The 24,778-nt window shown below is 36.3% G+C and overlaps 1 protein-coding gene across 3 annotated transcripts in view; it reads left to right on the forward strand.

Moving 5' to 3' along the window:
- The window catches only part of SCLT1 (sodium channel and clathrin linker 1), a 46,535-nt gene extending 21,757 nt beyond the window's left edge, over positions 1–24,778 (forward strand). For all 3 annotated transcript variants that reach the window (XM_075036615.1, XM_075036632.1, XM_075036624.1), the window contains exons 14-22: positions 3,093–3,191; positions 4,899–4,970; positions 5,932–6,006; positions 6,519–6,664; positions 7,578–7,770; positions 9,165–9,361; positions 20,425–20,503; positions 21,592–21,687; positions 24,496–24,778. In XM_075036615.1, the coding sequence (XP_074892716.1) occupies positions 3,093–3,191; positions 4,899–4,970; positions 5,932–6,006; positions 6,519–6,664; positions 7,578–7,770; positions 9,165–9,361; positions 20,425–20,503; positions 21,592–21,687; positions 24,496–24,558 (1,020 nt within the window). In that variant the 3' untranslated portion in view covers positions 24,559–24,778. The remainder of the gene's footprint in view (positions 1–3,092; positions 3,192–4,898; positions 4,971–5,931; positions 6,007–6,518; positions 6,665–7,577; positions 7,771–9,164; positions 9,362–20,424; positions 20,504–21,591; positions 21,688–24,495) is intronic.

Below are 24,778 nucleotides of genomic sequence, written 5' to 3' on the forward strand. Positions count from 1 at the left end.
TAAAACTAAAGGGACTTTTGTTGTATGATGGATATAGGTCACCAAGAGAGCGAGTTCTGTGTTCAGTTCTTAATTATTCAGAAGAAATCTGGAAAAGTGACTGAGTAATGAGTGGGTGAAGTCTGCAGTCAGGAAAAAATTGCAAAGGTGTTTATTAGTGTATTATAAAATGGCAGAAGAAATTAAAATGTGCCATACTGGGTTCTGAATTTAGTTCTTACCAGTCAAAAAATGGTTTAGGAGACGGTGTGGTTGTCTCTTAAGAATACAGTCACGCAATCCTCAGTGGTGCTTGATACAATGAATAGAATGTTCAGAATGGGAGTTAAAAATAAAGATGCCTTTAAACATAGTGCATCTTTATATGCAATTTTGATCAGCCCATTTCAGGCAAGACATAGGAGAATTAGGAAAGTGCAGGAGGAGTCAACCAAGAAAACTAGACATGTGCAGAAGCCTTAAAACAAATTTTTATATACAATATGTGATTGAACTGTCATAGGATGTGTATGCCAAAAGTATAGGTATGAAAACAGTCAAATTCATGACAGGACAATCCACCAAAACTTCCTAAAGAACGAGGTCTAATCCAGCAAGTCTTGACATGTCTATTGATCAAAAAAATAGTCACCCTGTTTTCCCAGTTCTTAACTTCCCTGAAGTATCTGTTGTTTGCCCCTTTAGGAGATAGGATACAGGGCTTGGTAAACTTTTGTGTAATATGGACTCTTTGTGTTCTAATGCTAAGCTTCAGTTCAAGTCAGACTTTTAGAAATTTAATGAATTGTGTTTGCTGGCAAGACAGAACTTTAATGCACATCTGATGACTAACCATCAGTAAGTGAAACCCAGTGTAGCTAATGTCTGTGGGAATAAATGGAGAATCTTAGGACTGATTCTATTTGGGCTACCATGTTGAACTGTTAAGCAGTTAAGGAGATAAGTGCTCCCTTTTAGTCTGAAGTTGCTTTTCAAACTTGAGGAGCCTCCTGAGTATCTAAACTAGCTTTTTACTTTCAACTTTTGGAATAGTGAAGTTAGTGGTGCTCTTGCTGATTTCAGTTCTGTGACAAAAGAGGCAGACCTGCCTCCTTTTTTTCTGACAGAAAAGGGAATTAACTTCTTTAAAGAGATCCTGCTACCTTCTGGCCTGCTTCCAGAATAGATTAAAATATTGACAAAGCTTAGGGTTCTGGTCATTACTGCAGTTAAACTTCTGTGATTCATCTTGGTATGCAAAAGAGGATTATCATCTTGTTATAGTCTTTCTTCCCATATATTTATAGTCATTTAGGAAATCCTTTGGTGGCATCTTTTCCTTTTCATAATTTCCTCATAACTTTCCGCATCTCATTTACTTTATGAACCAATCTGCTACAATTCCCTTTACCTGTTAGGCTCTGGTTCAGAAAGGGGTGAAAAATGAAGTTTTACATCCTCTAGCTCTTGATGGCCACCTTTGGACTTGTCAATTCCTTTTTCTTAGTAAGATATTGCAATCCTTAACAGCATTTTCGTACAGCCTGATAGGGGGGAGAATATGAAGAATAAAAGGTAAAAATAAAATAATTTTTTTCCAGACTTTAAAAACCAGAGAACACTCTTTCATTTGAAAATTACTGGTAAGGAGTATAAATTACATTTCCCATCTGCTAAGTATTAGTACATCAGAGAAGTGTTGGAACACCATTTTTCATCCAAAAGTAGTTCAGCAGATCACTTGATGCCATTTGCTATGAACTCGCATGAAGTTGACAGAAGGAAGTGACCCAGTAAAAATTGTGATGTAAATCGCATCTCTAAGACAGTAAGTGAACAGTTACAGATAAATAAGTAGCTTGTTTTAAGTAACAGTTGAGATTAATGCTGTAAGTAAGAATAAACTGGAATTTGCAGACACTTGTTAATTTACTGCTCTGGCTAAAACATCCTGAATTTTTCAAAATGGCAAGTTTATTAATGAACAGGATAAAATAAATGCAGCATAATATACATATCAGTTAACTCTTTGTGTCTTAAACTGCGGCCACAGAGGCTTCTCCCTGCTCTGTAAGAGGGTGAGGACTGGGAGTAACAGGCTGTCATCATAATGCTGCTTCTGTTACATTAACATTATAAAGTACACAAAGCTAAGCTTACAAAAATACATCAGAAGAATTTTAAAAGAGTGGTTTGAGAAGTAAAATACAAAGTTGAATTGAATGGGAGCAGTAAAAGAGAGTATGACCGATGAAGTGGCATGTTACTGCCTGAAGTGAGTAACCTGCTATAGGCTGAATTTATATCATTCTTTAGGGACGTTTTTATGTCTTTCTCCCTTTATGCATCTATATATTCTCTGTGTGCCATCTAGGATTTTTCATCTCACCCATCAAGAATTCTACATTCCGTAATCTTTTCAGACCAGTATCTCCTATTATACTTTAGTATCAGTAGCTTTCTTGCATTCTCCAGGGGAAGGGTTCCTTGCTACACCTTTTTCTGTAATTCTCACCATTCTTTTATGCTAAAGAGCTGTTTGATTCATTGTTATCCACTATGAAAGGGACTGCATACACATTCTTTAGTTGCTTATAAATTTTTATGCCTTTACTTTTAATTTTCTGGGAGATGAGTAATTTAGTATATCAACCATAAAAAATGCTTAGCTATATGTAGGAGCATGTGTGTGCATATACAGGTATTCCGTTTCCTAACAGAGAACTTTCTATGCGTTATTGTTGGCATTTTTTATTACAGATCCTGGCCCCAGATCAGAACATTGGAGAGTAGCCTTGCCTTTTGGTCTGAGTTCCTATGCTTTCTTCTGTATAATTCCATGCCTGGCCAAAATCTGAAAGCCCCAATAATAAGTCCCAATAGAAAAAGGCATCTACTGACACTAATTTTTTGTGTGGTTCTGATTTATAAGAATGTGCATTTAGTGCAAAATGTTCTCACTGTGCTTGTTTTCTTGTTGGGTCTCGGTGTCAGCTACTCCAAAGGAAAAAAGGTTTTTTGAACAGTGACTGTGGTTTTTTTCTCTCAGTGCTAGATACTATGTCACCACTGAAATATTATCAGTAGTATTTCAAGTTGTTATTTTTTTCTAGGCACTCTTTGGGGAGAAACGAAAGGAAGAGGAAATAAAAACAATGAAAGATGAAATGTCTCAACTTGCAGAAGATAGTGCTGCAAGAATTAGAAAGGCAGTAAGTTATGATGTTTAGAAAGAATGGGAAGAATTTTTGGTTTTCCTCAGTGTGAAAAGCTATTGATGGTGCATGGTCATCATGAGCAATTCTCTTAAAAGTGTTTTGATAATATTGGTAGCAAGGAGCATGCTGACAGTACTGTACTGTTCAGCTTTGTTATCTAGACATATGTTCTTCTGAACTAAATAGTATTCTTAAATTTCTCAAGAACCAAAAGTGTTGACATCTGTGCAGACACTAGTATAGAGAAGGCTGCACTGTGAAGATGTAAAGAACGGCACTTCAATTTCAGAGATTCTGTTCAGTAGCACGTCAACAGACTGAGTGTTGTATTGGTATCAGAGTATTTAATTTATGATACATGGCCTCATCTTGGAAGTTGTCGATGGAAGCTTATCATGTACATTCAGATGATAGGACCTGTTGTAAATTAGACTATCGGTTTTTTGGCATCTCGATACTTAAAAATATTCCCCTATTTAGGCAAGTAAGACTCTTTTACCAAGTACAGCTAACAATCAAGAGGCTCAATATTACAGCACACTTAGAAACCAGAATTTGGTAGAGAAATTACTAAAAAGAATGTTGTAGTCTCCATGATTTTTGTTATTGTTGTTATGAGCAGCTGAAAAATGGAAGCTCTTCTGATAAAAAACTAGTAACAAAATCAATTTTCTTCATGTTGTGTCCCATCTGCAGTTAAAATGCAGACTAATCTACCTGGAGGTTCTCAGTGATTATGATCATGTCAAAGAGACTTGCTTTATTTTGAGGCAAACTCCAGAGGAAATAAAGGCTTGTTACAGGCATGTGTTGGCAATGTCTTTTGTTGCAAGTGGACAACAGTGTAAAGCAATTATCTCATTTGTAAGTTTTCAGTGGTGAATTGATTTTGCCTCCTTTCACTTTCTTCACTATGACACAACATGCACATGTACTATATAGGGATGAAAGGATTCTTTTTCTTTCCAATTCTTTCATTTCGAGAGGTTTCAGGAACATACCACCTAAATTTTCAGAGCCTTTAAAATGAGGATAAAGATCTTTCATGCTTCTACTCGGTGGTTACCTGAAAGAGTCACAAAAAATGTATGGAATACTTAAAACTGGGATATTTAACATCATACATGGTTTGGAGAAGGTGCAAGAGCTAAAGAGCAACTAGGATAACCCTTCTAGTTGTGACAATGATTTACTAATCAGAATTTAGAAGTTCAGAAATGCCCTATTTCTTATTTTTAAATTATCTCAGTAGAAGTGAATCTATCAAAAGCATAAGAAGTAAAATTTTAAACTATGAGTTGTCATGTTTCTCCAGGTATTAACAAATAATTCTTTTGTTATGTGATCTAAAAGTATCTGAAACGCAAATTGCAAATATCTTGCAACTAATGGACCACAGCTTTCCTGATAGTCTTGTTATTCTTTTTGCAAGGCCTTGTTATGATGTCTTCCTTTCTGCTTTTTTTTCGAAACACCCGCAGTTAAAGTAGTATGGATTGATAATAAACATTCTTCTAACATTTATGTAGTAAGAGTTTTCAGTTACTGCAGTCCCAGATATTTCCATATTTATATACATGCACCACATATAGACTATGTGTGTGTGTGTCTGTGTATGTGTATGTATATATATATAAAATATAGGATGCAAAAATAGTTCAAGGGATTAATTTTTTAGTTTTACTTTGGTTTCGATCACAGCTAGACTCTGCAAAGAAGCAATATAATGTGCAGATTTCTCGACTAACAGAAGAAATTTCAGCTCTTCAGATGGTATGGTGTTTACTGATTAAAATATTTTTGATAGCAAAACATTTGAGACTTCTAGTTTTTGTTGATCAAGTAAAATACTAAACTGAGGTAAAAGTCAGTCAACTAAAATATGATTAATGGGTAATTGTCTAGGACTATGCTTTATTATTGTATAGTATTTTGCATCCTGCATGTTTCCAGACATTAATGCAACATACGGTGTCTTTCATGCTACTTGACAAAAGCTACTGTGTCCAGCATCTTCAGCAGTCAGTGCAAAGATTCATATTTAGGTGTAAAGGATATTTGCTTTGAAAATTCATCTTTAATGTACAGATTTGCCTTACATGTGTACAGTCATATCTTACTTTTACTGAGAACTTGCCTGGCTCTGCATGAAATAATACAGTCCTGCAAATCCACCCATTTGTTTGTGTAAGTTTATTACTTCAGTTATGTGTATTCTTATCATAGTTCAGAAGCATCTTGACAATGAGATTCTGTGCTCTAGAAAATATTTCCCACGTGATGGCATTTCCTAAGTATCCCTGTTTCTTTCAGGGATAAATAAAGCATGGAAAGCTGAATATTGCATATCTGTAGTTGGGTGTATAGAAATGAAGTATTATGAAAGTTGATAAAGTATGCTAAGAGAAAGTCTGTGCATCACAATCATCATATTCTTGAATGTACCAGGAACTTATAACAAATTATGTGGGAGACCAAAACCACTCAGTGCATATGCACCTATTTATGGATTAAATTTGTTTAAAAAAAGGTTTCGTTTTGCATGTCTAAGTCTGTATAGTGAATGAGACTGATCCTATAGAGAAAATAGTGAGCATGTAAACATAATCAAATGCATACAAACCAGCAGCAAGAATTATATTTACAATGGCTTGGTTTTGGCTTTGGCACTTATTGAATTTTTATTTTGAGTTATTTTTTATTAGATGTATTTAAAAATTACTTTTTAAAATAGGAATGTGGAGAAAAACAGGGTCAAATTGAACGAGCCATTAGAGAAAAGAGAGCTGTGGAAGAAGAACTTGAAAAGGTAAGGCAACTGCATGCATTTTTGCATCACGTTTAAGATCTCTTTTCAGAAAGAAAAGATAAATTGACTTTTCCCATTTCTCATGGGGTTTTTTTCCCTGAATTTTCTTATTTTATTTTTTGAGTAGATTTTCTTATTTGTAAATTTTTGTGTAATTATTTTATGGTTTGGGTTTTTTAAATTCAGAAAGTGTTTCAAAGTTGTAATACTAAGCTGAAAAAGAGGGTTCTTTGATAAGTGTAGAAGTAAAAGGAGAGATGATTGACATAATCTAAAAGAATGTTGGTACATATTCCAGTTAAACTTAAGCTCAATAGACAGAAAACTACATGATTGCCAGATCTTTGAAAACTTTTTTTCCAAGTAGCAGCAACAGTGATAGAAATTCAGTTTTGTTTTAAATCACTGGAAAATAGGATGCAATGAGGAGTAAGTAGCCTCCTTGTCAGTACTAAAGTGCCAATCACCAGTGCAAGGTGAAGATGATCTTATATGTTAAGTTTACTCTTCAGATTTACAGGGAAGACAGAGGACATGAATCTGACAGTAGAAAACTAGAGCAACTGCATCAGAAATATTTACTTGCAGAAACTACAAAAGGTGACCTTCAGCTAAGTCTACAGACAACACAAAATAAACTGAAACAACTGGAAATGAAGTAAGTAATGGATGTTACAGAAATTAGAACGGAAAACAATGGAAACTATTTCTGACTGTTTAAATTGTTGATTATGTGTTAGGTTTTTGTCACATCTTTTTAACCAGTAGCAGGAATAGTATCAAGATACTGTAATTCTGAAGCAAGGGCAATTATGAATCACTGTAAAAGAATTAGAGGGCATAACGTGCTATAGAATGAAAGATTTTCTTTACAAGATGAGAACTGCAAGCAGCTGTTTGACAAAAAAAATTAAAATAGGAGTATATGATTTGGAATCTTGCTGCATTTTTAAATACTGTTTGTAGGAAAAGTTACTCTATGAAATATTGAGGCAGAATTTATTACTTTATATATTCATCTACAGGGTGGTATCTCCTAGTACATGCAGAACACTGTGTTTACATAGCATACTGAATTTCAGGTCTGTGTGTTCAGAGCTAATAGACATTATTGCAGTTCCAATAATACAACGGTAAAAAGTAAATATGGTGCACATTTTTAGACCAGGTGGTTGTTTTCAGCCTGAAAAGTGTGGAATTGTTTAGAAGCTTCAGTCATTTCTGCACTCTGATAATCATAAATCCTGTCACTTCGCCAGAGCAATCCTCAGTTGGGAATCTGGAAACATAAAAATGAAAATCTTCTATTTCACATTGTCATTTTACTGAGATTGCTACAGTATTAGATTGGTTTTATGAATGCCATCATCTTGATAAAATTCTTTGCTGACTGGTGCATAGTTGTAGCTGTCAAGCCCTTAAACATGCTGAGCTGATACAAACTTTCAGGAAGAAACAGGGGAACAGCTGTACTGGGTCACACCAAAGATCTGTCCCAATATATCTTTTTTTTCTTTAGTAGGGTAGTTGTTCAACTCTTGAGTTCCTACAAGACTTTTCTTCTCTTTCAGCTCTGAGGAAGAGAAATCTCGTTGCCAGGAAGTTATCTGTAAATTGCAAAGCATTCTGGATTCAGAAAGAGAGAAGAGTGCCTTTGTCAGTGAACAAAGGCTAAAACTTCAGCAAGAGAATGAACAATTGCAAAAAGAAATGGAGGGCTTGAGAAAACTGGCCATAGAGGCTCAACAAAAAGCTAAAATAAAGGTACGGTTTATATGTTATTTTTATTTTATCGTAAGACTGATATTTGCTTAATAAGGCAGCAGTTCTAAGAGAAAAATCATCGAAAGTTTAAATTAAGGATGAAAGTTTCAATGATGCTTCCTGGTTTCTGCTTAAAAGTAATTTTGTTGTAGCATTGTGTGTCCTCAGAATCTACTGGGTAACTCAATCTCTGCTAATTAAATTGTATTTTAATATGTATTAAATTCTGCTTGATAAGAAGATCCCAAATGTTCTTTGCTTTTTGTAAGATGAATAGATTAAATAATAACATATTTTCCTTCAAGTGACTTCACTTATTCCACTTCCAGGTCTTCATTTATCTGCTGTCTGTAATGTGTTAGGAATCTCTGTATGACTTTCAGTCCAGGGCATTCCTCTACTTGTATGTCCACCACGTTGTCAGAGCAGTGTGTAACTAATTAATTTAATAGTGTGGCTGTCAAACATTGGTTCTGTGTTTTCTGGACTGAGAACATTTTACTGTATGGATAGCTGCAAACAAGATAATTAGCTGAAGGATGATTGTTCTCTTTGAACGTGTTCCATTAAATGCACCTGAACAGGCTGCAGGTAGGGTAACGAATTAATAGTAACCTCAGCAGATTCATGGTACCTTTGGCTTCTGGAGGGAGTAACAGCTTTGATCCTTGATGTGCTTTCTAAACATATAAAGCTGGTACTTGCTTCTCTGCTCTTAAGTCCAGGAGTGTAAAGATACTGAAAAGGGATCTAAGAATCTGCAGCACTGAAGACAACTTCAGTAAGCAGTTTTTACAGGTTATGAATGGGGACCATCTCAAATCTGGTTTCCACGTTGCACCACAAGATAAAGGAAGCAGTCAAATGAAACAGGAAATCTTGTTCCAGCTCCAGAACCCTTTGGTCAAACATAGTTTAAAAACGAAGGATCAGAGTCTTGTAACAGATAGGTAGCGGTTATAAAGCATGTACCAGATCTTTGTCTGTCTCATTTTTAATCAGACAGGCTTCTATTATAGTCACAGTTAAGATTTATTGCTTGCTTTCATTTTCCTCTGATGTACAAAGGATTTTAGATGCAGTTAAGAAACTCCTCACACGTTTTAGCTAGATGAAAGATAAAGAACGTGTTTCTGTGGAGAAAACACAAGGGAGAAGGATAAAGATTATTTACAAAAATAAGCATACACAGCTCATTATCCTTTATTGTCAGTTGTACTATTTTCTTAAATTGGCTTTGGGAACATGTATCTCTTTGAGCATATAATTACAAGTTAATTATTGTATGTTACATGCTTTTAACAAATGTTTATAAATCTAACTCAAGTGTTGTTTAAAAAAAAAAAGGTAAAAAGTGAGAGACTTGACTGTACCCGATTTGTATTTTTTTCTAGATAAGCACAATGGAGCATGAGCATGCTGTGAAGGAACATGGATATGAAGCTCGACTTAAGGAAATGGAAGACACCAGTCAAAAGTCTACTGCTGAACTTAGACGGCTGTTAGTAGCTCAGCAAAAAGCAACAAACCGGTGGAAAGAAGAAACAAAAAATCTTACTGAAACTACAGAAGCCAGGATCAGTAAGCTAAAGTAAGTGCAATTTTGTTCCTCTTCTGGAAGTTGTTACGGTTTTAGTTCCTGTTTGGTGCGTGGCAGTAGACCTGTGGTGAAAAACCATGAAGAGCAAACCACCCAGACTAGATGATGTGCTTCCTGCAAAACAAGGAAGAATGTTCTAAGGAGAACTTTTGATGCTCTTCGTGAAGTTAGCACTGAAGTAAAAATTTTGCATCATGTTGATGTGTGTGAATTTTGTAATGACAAAAAGTAAATGGAATATATTACTTTTAATTTTGTCTTTCAAGATATAGCACAGTCAATTTAGAGAATTTTAGCTTTGGATTATGAAAACCTCTATATTGATAGCTATTCAGAACAGTCACTACAAAATCAGTTGCGGAGCGAGTCTCCAGACTTTTAAAATAAGCTGGAAAAAACCAACTGGGATGCACATATTACGTTCTCTTCTGAGCAGTTGCTGTCATAAATGAGGATACAAATGTGTTGCGTGATTGCCCTAAGCAAAAATACGATACAAACTTTACTTTGCTCTTAATTCCTACAGGTTGCCAGGTAACTAGCTGATGCTCGTATTCCCAGCACAGACTATAAGAATATTTTCATTTTTGAAAGGTCTTAATAACAAGGGCGTCTCACGCAACAGACATAGATTACATGTCATTTCTAGATGCTGGGGAATACAAGCACCTATGGTGCCTGCGAGCCTATATACAGACAGACATCAACTGGTTTAGAGAAGACGGTGGTGTTATTGGAAATGAGTGAGTAGAGAAGGAACTGTCCCAATGAGAAATTAGCCGTTTGCAAGTTATGTCTGAAATAAATTGTACAAAATTATCTTTGTTTTAAATGCATGCTGCTGTAGGTGGTGTTTGCTTCTACTTGGATGTTCATATCCATTAAAAAAATGTTGAGAATCCACACTGATCAGTTTATGAAATTAAGTAGATAGAGCATCTACATTCATCTTGGTTTCCCTTTTCACTGTGTGGACACATTGCACAGTGTTAAAATGTAAATGAATTGATCTGTAAGCAGTGGATTTGTAGAGGCTTTCCTTTTCTGGTATTGCCTTCCTCCACCTCAGCTTTCTCGCATGTCTTGTGTTTAGTTGGCAAGTAACAGCCAAACTGTGGCTAGTTGCGAGCTGACAGACACACTCACGCACTCACTCTGGTTAGCCAGCTAGCTGGTGCTTTATGTCTTCAAGATCTCTTCAAAATTGGGTGAAAATTGGAGGAGATTGACAGGCTGGTACACAGTAACTTCTAAACTAGGAAGCCTGATTTCGTAAGTCTCATTTCTTTAAAATTAAAATGGATAGAGAAGAATATAACATCGCATATATCATTATCTTTTAGGTAGTGCATTCAGTGGTTTTTAGAAGAAAAATTGAGGGCATGCAGCTCTGTTAATTTGAGAAACTTGAAATGACCCTTTAACTTTAGTAACTTAAAGTGCAGGATACACTCATGTATAGTTCTTTGCTCAGACTGATTTTAGAAGTTGCTTATTACCATGTTAACAAGGAAGCAAAGCTTTTGCCCTATTAGAATTGGAAACCTGTGAATTCTAGCTTTTACTTCCTTTGGAGTAATCTTTGGATTTTTCATGTTTTATTATTATAATGGTTTACATATTCTCAGCTCGAACCATAATATTTCCAGTATCCTATGCAATTTTTGGAGTCACAATTTTTTAGGCATAACTTGACATTTCTTCGTTGTCAGAATGCCAATGGTGTGAGCGGAATTAGGATCCACGTTTCTAAACATGAGCAAGGAAAATAACTTCCTGAAAATGTTGCCTATAACAAATCTCCCTACCACTACTCCAACTTGGTTTTCCATCTTTTTTAGAGAAGTATGTGAATTTGACCTCCAGTAGTCTTGTGTGTAGTAGTGCTTCCCTTTAAAGAGGAATGAAACTAGTTTCAAAGTGACACAGTGTCTATCATAACTAGTTGTACCTATTGTCTGTCCAAATACAGGAATGTTATGAGTTCCATCCTGCTTGAAAAACAAGAATGATTGATAAAACTTTTCTTGATGACCTTTCTGTTTTACTAGCAGCTTCACCGATCTGCTTTTCATTCTTTCAGGTGCTCTTCTTCTGAGTGTTCAGAACACTTTGTAGTAGTAGTGGATTGTTACCTATGATAACTAGTTCAGTTCAAATTTTTCAGATAGTTCAAAATCATTCCAATTAGACATAACATTTTTGCCAATCCTTCTAGAAAAACAAGTCCTACATAATCGCTCTGGTCATTTTTATGTCTCCTAAGTAAGCAGTACCGGGTTTTTTACCTTATCTGTCCAGATATAAGCTGTCTGTGTTTTGCCTTAAAATACACTGCATTTTGCAGAGATTACTAAACAGTTCTTTGAAAAGCCAATAAGTCTCTTTCAGAAGTCATCGCAGTGTTGAGCACATCTGTGAGACACTGGGAGCTGTGCTTATTCACCGACAGTTTCAGTGATATAGCTTCACTGTATGTAGTTAGCTGGGTCTTACTAATACTTTTTTGACATCTTTTGTAAATGCAGTAACTAGAGAAGAAAAATATTTTGTAGTGTTTCATGCTAAGGTAAATTTTAGCTGTTAAACTTGTAGTTTATTTTCTGTAAATGAAACTACAAAAACTCTCACAGTTGAGCATCTAGGTTCATAACCAGATCCTGAATGTAGTTCAGCAACTTCCAATTAAAAGGGAAAAATTGCAGACTTCCAAAACAATTAAAGTTGTCTGTGAAACAGCTGCTTTCCTTCTTAAAGCTTTAATGTTAAGTGTTAAAACGTTGTTATAGCAGACCAAAAGCTTTAGACCTTATTTATCTGCAGCAAAATGCTGACATAGAAAATGTAACAGACATGAGAGGAAGTCTGCTTTGTGAATCTGCATGAAAAATAGGTAGTAAATTTTGAAAATGTCTCTGTTTATGTGAGAGACTGCCTATGTGGCATCATCTGGAAAACTCCTGCAGTAATTTAACATCCTGTATCAGAGAATACTGCCTGACAAGCAGAATAGAAAAAACGTTCATCTTATATTAAAAATTGTAAGTCTACACTAAGTCCATGTGATTCTCTGTGACTTCAGTAGATATTTTGATGCAAGTCTAAAAGCAAAGTCAGTTACTTTTTAAAATGTTTTCATAGGTGATGCTTTTACATACTGTATAAGCTAATAGCAGAAGATTTTATCAGATGTTTGCTTTACCTAACAAGGAAGGTGGCAATAGAAGCAAGTTTGTTCTCTGCTAGAAGGTTGTAATTTAAACTGACATAAGGAATTGCATAATTAAATCTGCGCAGTGGTGCTCTGATATTACGGTGACAAGTGGCTATAACACAACCTATAAGTATTATCTAGAAAATTTAAAACCAGCTTATTTTTCACATTTTATGCTTTACCAGACACCTAGCTATATAGTGCAGAATGCAGTTGGTATGAAGATTAGCTCCTGAATTACACAGTAGTAGTTACTCAATGCAAAGTCCTTGCTTATATTATAAATGAATAATTATCATATTTGTTTTAATCTTATCACAATAACATTTTGAGTATTTTGAGTGCAAGTACAAATGGCAAATCACTTCTTACATTGTTGTGAACTAAAATAAAGTTTCTGATTATTTAAAAAGCAAAATAATTTTGCAGCAAATGCATTTATCACGGAAGTATCGGCAAGACCACTAAATAATAGACTGATACCGGACAAGCAGGATCTACTGAATTAAAAGCTCTGTTTGAAAGTCCTCTTGAGGCTAATGCAGGAAATGCTATCACCAAGCCTTATAGCAGGGTCCAAGTGAAAGGCCGATGTTCAGCCAGCTTTCTTATATACATACATTTTTAAGTTTATGTAGTTTTGAGAGGGCTAGTTAAGCTGTGAGCTTGCAAGGAAAACTTAGTATCTTCCTTAGAAACTTCATCTTGTCTCAACTGGGCAGCAAGGCTATGAACTTAGATGAAGATACCAACATACCCTTTTGGGATTTAAATAGAGAGCTCTCCAAGTTCAGCACCATATCACAGTTATTTAGTATATTTTGAGTACAGTCTGAGGCATTCCTTGGCACTTCATGACGTTACTGTTTGATGTATCGGATTCATGTAAATATGTGAGCAAATACAGAGATTGTGTTGGTGATGTGTAGCTGAATTTCAGTTTTTAATAAGAATTACTACTCTTACAGCATAGTAATGTGCTTTATAAGTGAATGTTTTTCAGGAAGTTACAAACTTCCTAACAAAGTCATATCCATGTATACTGGGGAGGTAGTTTACATAAAAGTGTTTTATATTGCATTTCACCAGAAGTTTGCTGTTAGGGCAGCTCTCGTAAGCATTGAGTCAGTGTCGCATTTGTTAGTGTAGGTGTTTCCCATTCCTTTGCCTTAAATTCATGATCTGTTGCTGTTTTTCAGTTCTATCCTCATTACTTTCATTTTCCATATGAAGGTGTCTGAAACATTTTGGCTTCTTTATTAACTTCCCAGCAGCTGCTGCTAACTTTTCCATATTCTGTGCTGCTCATTTGTCATCATTTAAGTCTGCAGTGTTTTGTTTGTGAGGTGTAATCCATATGCATAAAGGAAGCATTAAATAAATACTTCCAAGAAATGAAGCAACATCAGTGAACATTAGGTGATTTTTAATTTTAAAAAAATTAAGGAAAAGTAAATTTTGCAACCTGTAACAGTAGAGCAGAGTGATCATTTTTAAATAACATGAGAATCTAGTAGGTCAGTGAAAAACCTGTATATTAAAATGTTGATAAATAAGTTGATACTTTCAGGCATCACTGAAAATTATTCTGTGCTTTCTTGGACATTTGGGTCTCAGTTCAAGTTAAACATGTAATTGTTGCCTATAAAACTGAACTTGGAATTAAAAAACAGTGCTGAAACAGTAGGTAATGCATTGAATATTGTAGACTAAATTCCACCATTTTCTTCATAAAAATACATTACAGTCTCCATATATGAGAAGCGTTTTCTCACCTCTTAAACATCTTAAGATGATGTACGCTTTCAGAAGGATTGACTGGTAATAAACCTCATCTTCACCTTGCAAGACAGCAAGGAACCAGTTTTGCTTTGATATACTTCTGGCAAAAGTCAATCTTGAAGGTAACTTAGAAGGTCAGTGCATCTTGCAACATAGGTCATCCTTCCAAATAAAAACATTGCTCTTGGCAGCATGACCAACAGCTCATGACTAGTGTTTATTCTCTTCATACCTGCAAAATGTCTAGGCTGGCAGACTATGAAACAAAGCATCCATTTTAGATGTACTTTGAGAGCTAATGACATTTACTGAAGTGAACTTAGGCAGCAAATACTTACAATTATGAAATAGTTATGCAAATGAATGATGGCTGTTAAAGGTTGTAAAAAAGTGGTGTAGCGCTCATATTTATTTAAAGACGAGTTGTCCCAGGGCTTTTCTGTTGAATTTAGGTTCTCTAAGAATGTGTATATACATAAAAAATTAATCTCGTATCTGTATCTCTCTGTAAACACATACAGAAACCATCACCCTCAGGTTAAGTTCGGGGGAATTTTATATTTTAAGATTGGGTGAATTTAATGCTTCTTAAAGACCTGTACTGGGTATGGCTGGGATAGAGTTAATTTTCTTTATAGCAGCCTGTGTGTGGTGCTGTGTTTTAGATTTATGACCAAAATAGTGTTGATAACACCGCAATGGTTTAGCTGTTGCTGAACAGCGCTAATAGAGTGTCAAGGCCTTCTCTGTTTCTCGCTCTGCCGCCCCAGCAAGTTGGCTGGAGGTGGACAAGAAGTTGGGAGGGGACACAGCCAGGATAGCTGACCCCAACTGACCAAAGGGATGTTCCATACCATGTGATGTCATGTTCACCAATAAAACTGGGTGGAAGTTCTTCCAAAGTAGCTGTTGTTTGGATACTGTCTGGGCATTGGTCAGCTGGTGATGAGTAGTTGGTTTTGTATCAATTTTTTTTTTTCCCCTTCACTTCTTAAACTGTCTCTCTTGACCCATGAGGTTTTTTCACACCTGTACCCTTCCGGTTCTCTCCCCCTTTCCTCTGGGAGGGAGTAAGGGACCAATTGGGTGGGGGCTTACCTGCCAGCTGGGTCAATCCACCTCAAGACCAAAGGACAGATGTGGCTTTTGAGACGGAAATGCGTATTAACACTTCATTTTAGTTGAATTGGTTTGGTTACTTGCTGTGTTTCAGCAGGCTTGCATTTTTTGATGGTTGCATCTCTGCTAGGGTCTGGGATTGAACCACCAATTCAGCTCTGACCAGGAATAATCAGTAGAATGAAGTGAACTTCTGAGAGGCAATAAGTCATCTTTCGTGTTCCTTATAGGGGTTTAAATGGAAAATAGTAAGAGAAGTATAGAAATTCTTTAAAACTAGCAAACTTTTTTTTAAAGATAATTTTTTTTGTAACCCAAAAAGAGCTTCTAAGTCTTGGTGAATAATTTAACCATTATATGTTCATTAATTTAGTAATTTAGGAACTGACACTTACTTGAGTTTCTATTTGATTTTTTTTTTTTCTCCCCCTATATCTGGAGCATTGTTGTAAGTAACCTAAATAACCAAACTGGAATTAGGTTTAATGTTTAAAAAATTATTTTGATCTTCAGTGTCACTTCTCCACAAATTTGTGTGGAATTTGATAACAAATCTAAGCAATCCATGTTGTTGTTGCTGTTGCTGCTGATCTACAGGGTGTAGATTCCAACTTTACAGTTGGAAGCTCTAAGATCACTGTCAGTTTGAACGTCCCAAAACTTTAAGGGACTTGAGTGATCTGCCTTTGACAGCTGTGGTAAAAAAAACGGGTACCAAGTGCTTCCAGCTTCTTTTACATTTCTTGTCTTCATTTCAAAGACTTTACTTTTGAAAGAAATGAGGAATACATACACATCCTTTTAAAGGCTCTTGCTTTCACTGAAGTACTGTAACCTAGAAAAACAGTTCCTATGGCCATGTTTGGGGGAAGAGACTGGCTAGGACTGTTCTTATTACCTTACAGCATTGTGTATAAAACTATATATTTCTTCAGACTTAAGCTGAGAAGAATAAACGACAGCAGGGATAGAAAGTGAAATCAGCAATACCAAAGGAATATTTACGAAATCTGTAAATTGGAAGGAAACAAACTTCAGTAACAACAGAACACAGGACAGATCAAGAAGGGGTGAGAGAGAAAGTTCTGACAACAGAATTTAAGCAAAACCAGGGTAATCGGATCTACCAGCATTTACTGAAAGAAAATAAAGTGAAAGACTGTATGCAAGTTTAAAAAATAAGGGCAGATTATTCATTCATTCATTCTGTAAAGTCCACCTTGACTGGTCTGTACTTGTGGTAACTAGGTTAAACAAATAAATAAAAAAGAGGTCGTAATACAAGTAGTAGTAGATGGTTAATGCCTTCTAATGGGGATATCAGTATTTTTCATAGATTTTTGTGTTCTAATCCTGAGAATGAAGATAAGAATTGGAGTAAACTGAGAAGGAATTTGGCAGATAACCAGTGGTTATACATACACCGTTACCGAACTCCTCACCAGTGGCCAACACCCAAGAGCATTTTTGTTGAACATGATTCTGGTTGGACCAGGGATCAGAACAAGAACCACAGTGATAAGTGTCATATTCACCCAAATGACTGAATTATCCACAGAATGCCCTTCAGTGGAGTCAATCTTGAAAACTGCAGATGAGGAGAAGGTAGATCTTGTAACTTGAAAACTACAGGAAATTGACTTCTCAACTTTACTATGAATATTCCTTTGGCCTGTTAGACATGTGGATGATTGCTCAGTTAAGGTACAGTTGAGCCTGAGTACGGGTAGTAATAGGTATACACAAGTCTGTTCTCTTTTTAGAGATATAAACTGAATGTACAAAACAGTACATGAGACAATTTATAAACGTTGGCTTAAATGACAAAGAGGGCGAGTACTTTAGAAGTTACTTCCATGCAACAATGCATCTGAGGAGCTTTAAAAATCTTAAGTCTTTAACTAATAAAAAAAGTAATAAAATTTAATGCTAATATATAGTATGAACAAATTGGTAAATTAGTAATCTTAACCATCTGCCACTATTGTCTAGTAGTAAGATACAACATTTTGGGAAAAAAAAAAAAAAATTTGTTGTAACATAAACCCGTTATATCTGAGCAACTATACTGAATGACTTCATTTTTTTAATACTCACTTAAATTGTAGTTGTCAGTACTTACAAAGAGGGAATCCTTGCCATATTGTTTTTAAATTTAAATACTTTGCTTAGCTTAAGTCATCTGATCGCAGCTATTTTGAGTGTCTTTGTTCCAGTTTCTGCTTCTGAAAAATTTCTGTGTCATAGTTAGAGTCCCTGACTCATCAGTAGCCATGTGTGGTTTTTGGAGCTCTCCGTTTTCTTTAATTGAGAAGAATCTGCCTCTGAAGAATTACCTTTTTTGGTTCCTGTGTATGAAGCATTGAACAGGACTGCCTTCTCCTTCTCTCTCCGTCCTGTATAGTAGTACATTGAGTGAATTGCACGGCATCTTGAGATGAAGAAGTTTCCTCCATTTCTAAAACATTATTCTTGGCTGCACTTCTGTAATGTTTGGCAGCCATAGCTGCTTATTTTAAGATGTTCATTAAAGAAAAAAATTAACAGGATGAGAGACAGCTGCAGGTACTGGCAGTATACAAAATTCATAATTACTAAGAGTAACTGAAGCATATTATAGTATAATTCAACCGAAAAAACAGCTGGCACATGCTATATTTGTCATATGAGAGCTTTGCAGAACGTACTTGCTGCAGCTGGCGGATTTATCACCCGTCTGCCAAAATGCTAAAAGCTCACCTTTTGTTTCCCACTCACTTAACAAAGACAGTACGGGGTGGGGAGTGATTTGATTATTCAGCAGTTGGGGTTACTGCTCAATTTTAATATTAAAATCTCATCATGTGTGTTCAGGGGAGGGTTAACAATCAGAATGAATCAGCTGTCTAGCTCAACAGCCATCACATTTCCTTATGCTTACAAGGTTAAACTGTTTTCTTTAAATACATGTTCAGTGTGATCAAATTATAAAAATAATTTCTTGATATACAGCTGTATATGAGCATGTAAACTCTTGTTTATGGGCTGTGCTGCTAAGAATGCTAATTCCGCACCTCAGTACAAGTATAGGAGACAGATTGTTTTCAGTAACTAAGAATTTTTAATTTAGAAAATTGATCTATGTGGATAGTCCTCTAAGATGACATAACAATAAAGATGGTTAGTCAGAATTTAAGAATTTATTTTCAAAGCCTTTTTTGCTAGTGTAGTTGAACATAAGCAGTCTACACATTGTAAGGAGTAATCTTTGAATAGTTTTCCAGGGCGTTTATTTTGAAAAAGGTATGTATGAAAAGATAGGACAGGAATTGTATAAAATTTCTGTTCTGCTACTAAAACAGTTTATAAAAACTGAGCTTTCAGAAAACAGCTGTTCATTAGGGTTCCTATATTGAAAATGCTTCATCTTGATGCTTGATATTGGTTACAGAGGACAAATTGCAATAGTAGTGTTAAGTGTTATGTGCTATCTTGATCCTGCAGTTTTAATCCATCTTTAATTCTTATTTTATATAAAAATGTTCACATGTGGTAACACAGGTATAATCTATATATCATTTTAACTGTCTAACATGGTTTAAGTATCTGCCTATGTACTCTCATTTTTATAGCAGCTAGTCAAAAAGCATTGAACTGTTTTTATGGTATCTACCTGGGACTGGTTAACGGGGTTGGTTGACAACAAGGGAGTGGAAACTACCAGCCAGGTATACTCATCAACCGTAGGTTAACAGATAGAGTGCAACCTCGTATTTCAAGTGCCATATAGCAGTTTCCATTCAAAATTTTATAAAATACTAAGTTTAAAAGTTTTTGAGGGGTAAATTATTGTTGAGAACTAAATGCCATCATTAAAAGAGCAGAGGCCTTTTAAGATGAAGATCTGATGTTAAAGTGTCTCCTACCTTACTTCCTTTTCCCCAGAAGGAATAAAGGCTTTAGCTTCCATTACAGTGCATGTAGTTTCAGTAATAGGCAGAGCATCTAAAGGTTAGGTATCAGCTTTCTGAGCATTGTCAATGTGCTACATACTCATGAAGGTGGTTGCACTTCAGCATGCTTTCAGCTTGGCAAAGGAGGGCAAATAGATTTGAAAATTCGTCTTCACAAACATGTTTGAACCTCAGTGTAGAAGGTGAAACTGGTGGCAAGAATCTTGATCACACCATTTTCTGTGATGGCTGTTGCTTCTAGAGTAGAGACTGGTGAAAGGTTAGAGCAGCTCATTTAGTTTTGCATATTCCTCTGGCTAAATTACCAAAGTTTAGGTATTTCCATCTTTGGTCATACCTCTTTTTCAGTGGCTTGTTATGACAGGAGGCAAGAACTGTTTCCTTTGAGCACCAACTCAAAGATGTCTACTGTAACCCAGATATTTTTTATCTTCAGTACTACACAAATTCAGGATCACTAAAACATTCAGTATAAAAGTAAAAAGACCATTTTGAAGACGGTGGCTTTTTCCTTTTCCTCATGAAGTGTTACATTGCTGTCTGTCTTGCAAGTATAGTATGATTTGGTTTTAGGTACTTCAAAGCACATTCCAAAATGTCCACATTGAAGTTTGGTTGTGAGACACAAATTAGAATGTTAATCTAAATATTGAATGCACTGTGAAAATGCAGCTTATATTTATAGCATATTTGATAATGTGCCTGCAAAATAAGATTCGATAAACAGAAAAAAACTCCCGTAAAATGTCAGATAAACTCCTCTTGATTCAAACAAATACATCTCATTCCTCTGCCATTATAGTTTTGAATATACATCACAAAGAAGTGCTAGCTGTGTAGTGCTTTTGAAATGAATGTTTTAAGGGCAAGGCTGTAATTAAAAATACACTATCAGTCCCTACAATGCAAGAAAGTACCTATGAAATTATATTCTGATAACTGATGCACTGTATGTGTTAATCAGCATGTTTTCTTCTGATTAACAGAAGTGAGCTGAGTCAACAAAAACTTCGTAGCCAGGAGCTCATTTCTCAGCTGGAAATGGCAAATGAAAAGGTAACTGAGGTAAGATAACGACTGATATGACAACTACTTGCAGTTACAACCTGATGCATGCACACTAGGATCTTAACAGAAACCTATTTAGATGACTTATGTTGCTGGTTTAGAAAAAAGTAAGGATTTTTGACAGGAGTAGTCATAACTGGAAAACCCCACTGTTTCTGCTGATTGACACGTTCAGATGGCAGGAAGACAAATTAACTTTACTCTCAAATTACAAGAAAAGGTAAAGGAGAGATCGTCTTTCAGGGTTACTAATCTAGCAATTTTAGACAATTCAGGAAATGTTTCTGAAGTCACTTACATCTATGTATGCATGCATACCTCTAAAAAGGAGTAGGTATTGTGTTACGGATAATGTAGCATATGCAGAGATACCAAATTCTCAGCATACTATGTGTATAGTAGAATTTACACTGTATGTGCATATATGCATATAGATAAAAGCATTATCCATTAAAGATTAAGGGCAGGGTTGTTTTGGAATGTGCATTGTTCAATAATTAATGGCCACTTTAGAAAACAGCTATCCTGTCAGCCTCATAAATCTGGGATAATACCCAGTTCTATCTAGGATAAGTCCTTCTGTGTTGGTTTTTGTAGTGCTGTATTATTTAGAGGAGAAGAATGGGGCTGGTGCGAGAATAGATTTCTGTAAGTAAAGGACGGTTAAGTAAGACTTTATGTGTACCCTTTGATGAAGAGAACAGAAAAAACCTGTAGGAAGATTATCATCTCATTTGTGTTATCTAGTACTTTCTTTTTCCTCTTTGACTATAGCTACGACATTTACATTGTAAGATTGTGTAAATTAAATTACCTGGATTAAAATGTCAGGTTTTATGCATCTTACTTCAAGATGGTGAAATGAGTAAAACTTCCTCTGCAGATTACTCTGATTGGAAAAGTCATATGATGTCAATTTTGAGCTGGAAATTCTCTGTAATGTGTCAGCAGTATGTCTTCAGTCTTATTGTAAGCGGTAAACAGTTCCGCTTCTTAAATTCCTTGTTTTAAGCTTTTTCGCTACAGTATGCATGGATCCAGTAAAAAGAACTTTGCATTTGTAATGAGGTATTTCATTTACACAGGATGAAAAATTAATGATGGAATATCGAGAATACATCAACAGGCTTCAAAGGCGACTGAGCCAGGCAGAACAGAGGGCCGCTACAGCATCTCAAAAGGTACAAAACTAACAAAAAACATGTTACCCAAGTGCATTAAAAAAATCCTATTGAATACAACAAAAATACTCACTTCGTATCATTCCTGAGGTAGAGGGGATCATTTATGTGCGTTATCACTAATATAATTTTAACAACAAGCTTGTATTTTGGATGCGTCATCACAAAACTGATGCATATTCAATTAAGTGTCACCTTCTGACAGGATGCTGAAGTGACAGTGCATCAAATTTGTTTCCATAAACAAATCTATAAATTAAACTTGTATGGTTCAAAATGTGTGAATGAAGGTATATGATCATTTCCATCTGCAGAAATGGCAGCAAGCTAACAAAGCGGAAGAAAACCTCCTTAAACAACAGCAGCTCCTATTTACATAAAGCAGGCTTTTTTTAGCTTGGTGTAACCTCCTGCAGCAGTCGCAAACGGTGGCTTCACACGATAAAGAGCAAATTTTGTGCCGATTCCTACACCTGTCTCCTGGGGAGTTTGATGTAGAACAAAGCACGTCTTGAGTTGATGACTAGAGAACTGCCTTACAAAAACTGCTAGGTAGAGTAGCTGGTTTGTGGGAATTCTGTTTGTGGGGTTTTTCAGCCAGATAAGTTCCCTGGTCCAATTCATTGTGTGGCCGCACAAAGAGCACGGGGAAATGGCGTGCAGTGGAGTGGTTGCAGGACAGAATTGATAGTGCAGACCTGCTCAGTGTTCATCCAGTTGCAACCCTGAGTGCCTTCTGCCATGTCATGAGAATTTCCACAGTTGTTAACTTCTTGTCTGTCCGCCTGCATTTTCATTAGTAGCCTCCAGTAGCTGTGTCCCCAAAGATTGTAGGAGAAGTACAGCCCACGGCAGTTACCATCAGTTACGTGTAATGGACACACCAAGTCCTGTAGTATCAAAAATACTGAAAACTGTGCAGACAGAATAGGAAATACTTGCTTTTTTCCAGGCCCTGGGAAGGGGGGAAAGAAGGGATGGTGTATGTATCTCGCTACCGTAGTAAACATGCCTAGTACATGTTTCAGTGATTCTGAAAACTGCAGAGAAGGTGGGTCTGTTAGAGCTGTTTATATGCCTAAGACCTCCTTGTGCACCGTTGTGATCACTTAATGAGCTGAATTGTTGCTGCCTTCTTTTTCCAGTTCTCCTACAACTCAGTTCCAGCTTTCAGCAGTACTATTCAATATTTCTAGACATTAGGGATATTGGGAGGAAAGGTTTTCTTCTCTTCAGAGAGAGAAACTTGGGGCTTTGTCTAAACCCCATGCTACCTAGAATTCTGTATTTTCTCTGCTGGACAGTAGGTTTTTTCTTCCATCCAGCGTTCTTTTTTCGATTCTGTTTAAGCTCTACATCTTGAAGCAAATCCCATGGGGGGCTTATACACTGGGTTCGCTTATTTGCCAAGCAAATTTGTTACTCAAGTTGGTCTCCTGTTAAGTAAAGGTGGTCTTTCTGCCTCCTAATTTTTTACAGTGATTTAGGTAACCCATGTGCAAATTAATAGCTTTTTAACGTGGGTGATCCCATGTGAGTTGCAGAGAGGAAATGTTTGGTTGATCTAAATTGTCCAATTAGGACAAAGGGCATTTTTTTCCTGACAGCAGTGAATAAAGGGGCATAGCTGCCAAGCTATCGTAACCTAAGCCCCGTTTCCTGGCTGTAAATGCTCTCTGTCATGACAAGGTCTACCCAGCCGGTGAAGGTTTGCTCTGAAAAAGTGGTTTGGGTTTTTTTTACCTCCTGTTTCTTCTATGGATCTGTTCAGCAGCTCTAATACTTCTGAGGTGCTATCTTCCCTTAAAAAACATGGTCACAGCACCTTTCAAGGGAGTAAAGTCCTGGCCTCAGTGCCCATATAGGAAGAGGTCTTGCTGTTCCTGAAAACTTCAATAATTAACTGTTCCTCACCAGTCGCCCTCTGAAAGGTAACAAAGAGACTTGGCAAGATGTCCAGCAGCTAAATTGCTGTCCAGACCTTATTGCTGGTCTTCAGAACTGCCTTGCCATCTTCAGGCTTGGCAGAGGTTAGTGCTGCCAGCTGTCGAGCATGGCTTCTTTGTAGTGACTTAAGAACTTCGTGCCAAGCCCCTTCATCTCCCTGCCCACCCCACCCCCCCACAAAAGACATACCAGCCCTGTTCCCACTAAAGGCTGGAAAAAGCAGTCTCCAGGAGTACTGCTGCAAGAACGTCCGCTCTTCTGAATCTGAAGAAACAAGGTGTTCATTCTCTTCTAGCTCTCAGAAGACTGAATGTTTGTGCGTGTGCTTCCTCAGAATCAGAACGGTAACTCTTCTCTGTATTCTGAACCTGTAGGTTGAGGGCTACTTTCTGACTTGACTTAATTGTGTATTCTCATTCCATTATCCAGCTTGCTTGTAAAATTAAATCCAATACAGGCTAGAGCTGGACTATTAGGGAGTCTAGAAATTACATTTTTCTTGTGGTTAGTTCAATGACTATAAATCTTAGCTATTTATTAAATAATAGTCATTCAGGAAGAAACATAAATACAGGGTAATGTTTGCACAGGCTTAAAATGTGTGTATTCTATATGTAGATGTCTTTAAAGTATACTCCTGCCACCTAATCTTTCATCATCATGAATTCTTTGGGATCTGAAATGAGACAAAAGCAGTAGTCATCTATAGAGTGCGTTGTGAATTTTACTGTTTACCCCAAATTCCCACTTAGCTATGCTTGTTCCCTCTCCTTCACAACACCTTCCATATTGAAGTTCTGCTGCTACTTGGGAGCTTAAAAAACATTCTATAAGAAGCTATCTGCTTGTTTTTAATTACAGCTCAGCCTGATAACTACACAGAAGAAAAAGGCTGCTTCCCTGAAGGATCTGGAAAATATTTAAACATATGAATTGTTCATTCTCGCCGTGTTGACGATAAGAAGATTGCTGGAGAAACTTCATATTGGAGCATTAAAGTCAACTCCACGGCAAGGCTTGTAAAACTTAGATAAACATTTTCTGATTTATTCAGGTAAGAAAGGGGGTGGATGAAGATACTGTATCTGCATGCATAGTAAAGATTGGAAGAAGACTGCAAAATGATGTAATTAAAGTCCTTTAA

Source organism: Buteo buteo, chromosome 1 (genome assembly GCF_964188355.1).
Source record: "Buteo buteo chromosome 1, bButBut1.hap1.1, whole genome shotgun sequence".
Lineage (NCBI taxonomy): Eukaryota > Metazoa > Chordata > Aves > Accipitriformes > Accipitridae > Buteo > Buteo buteo.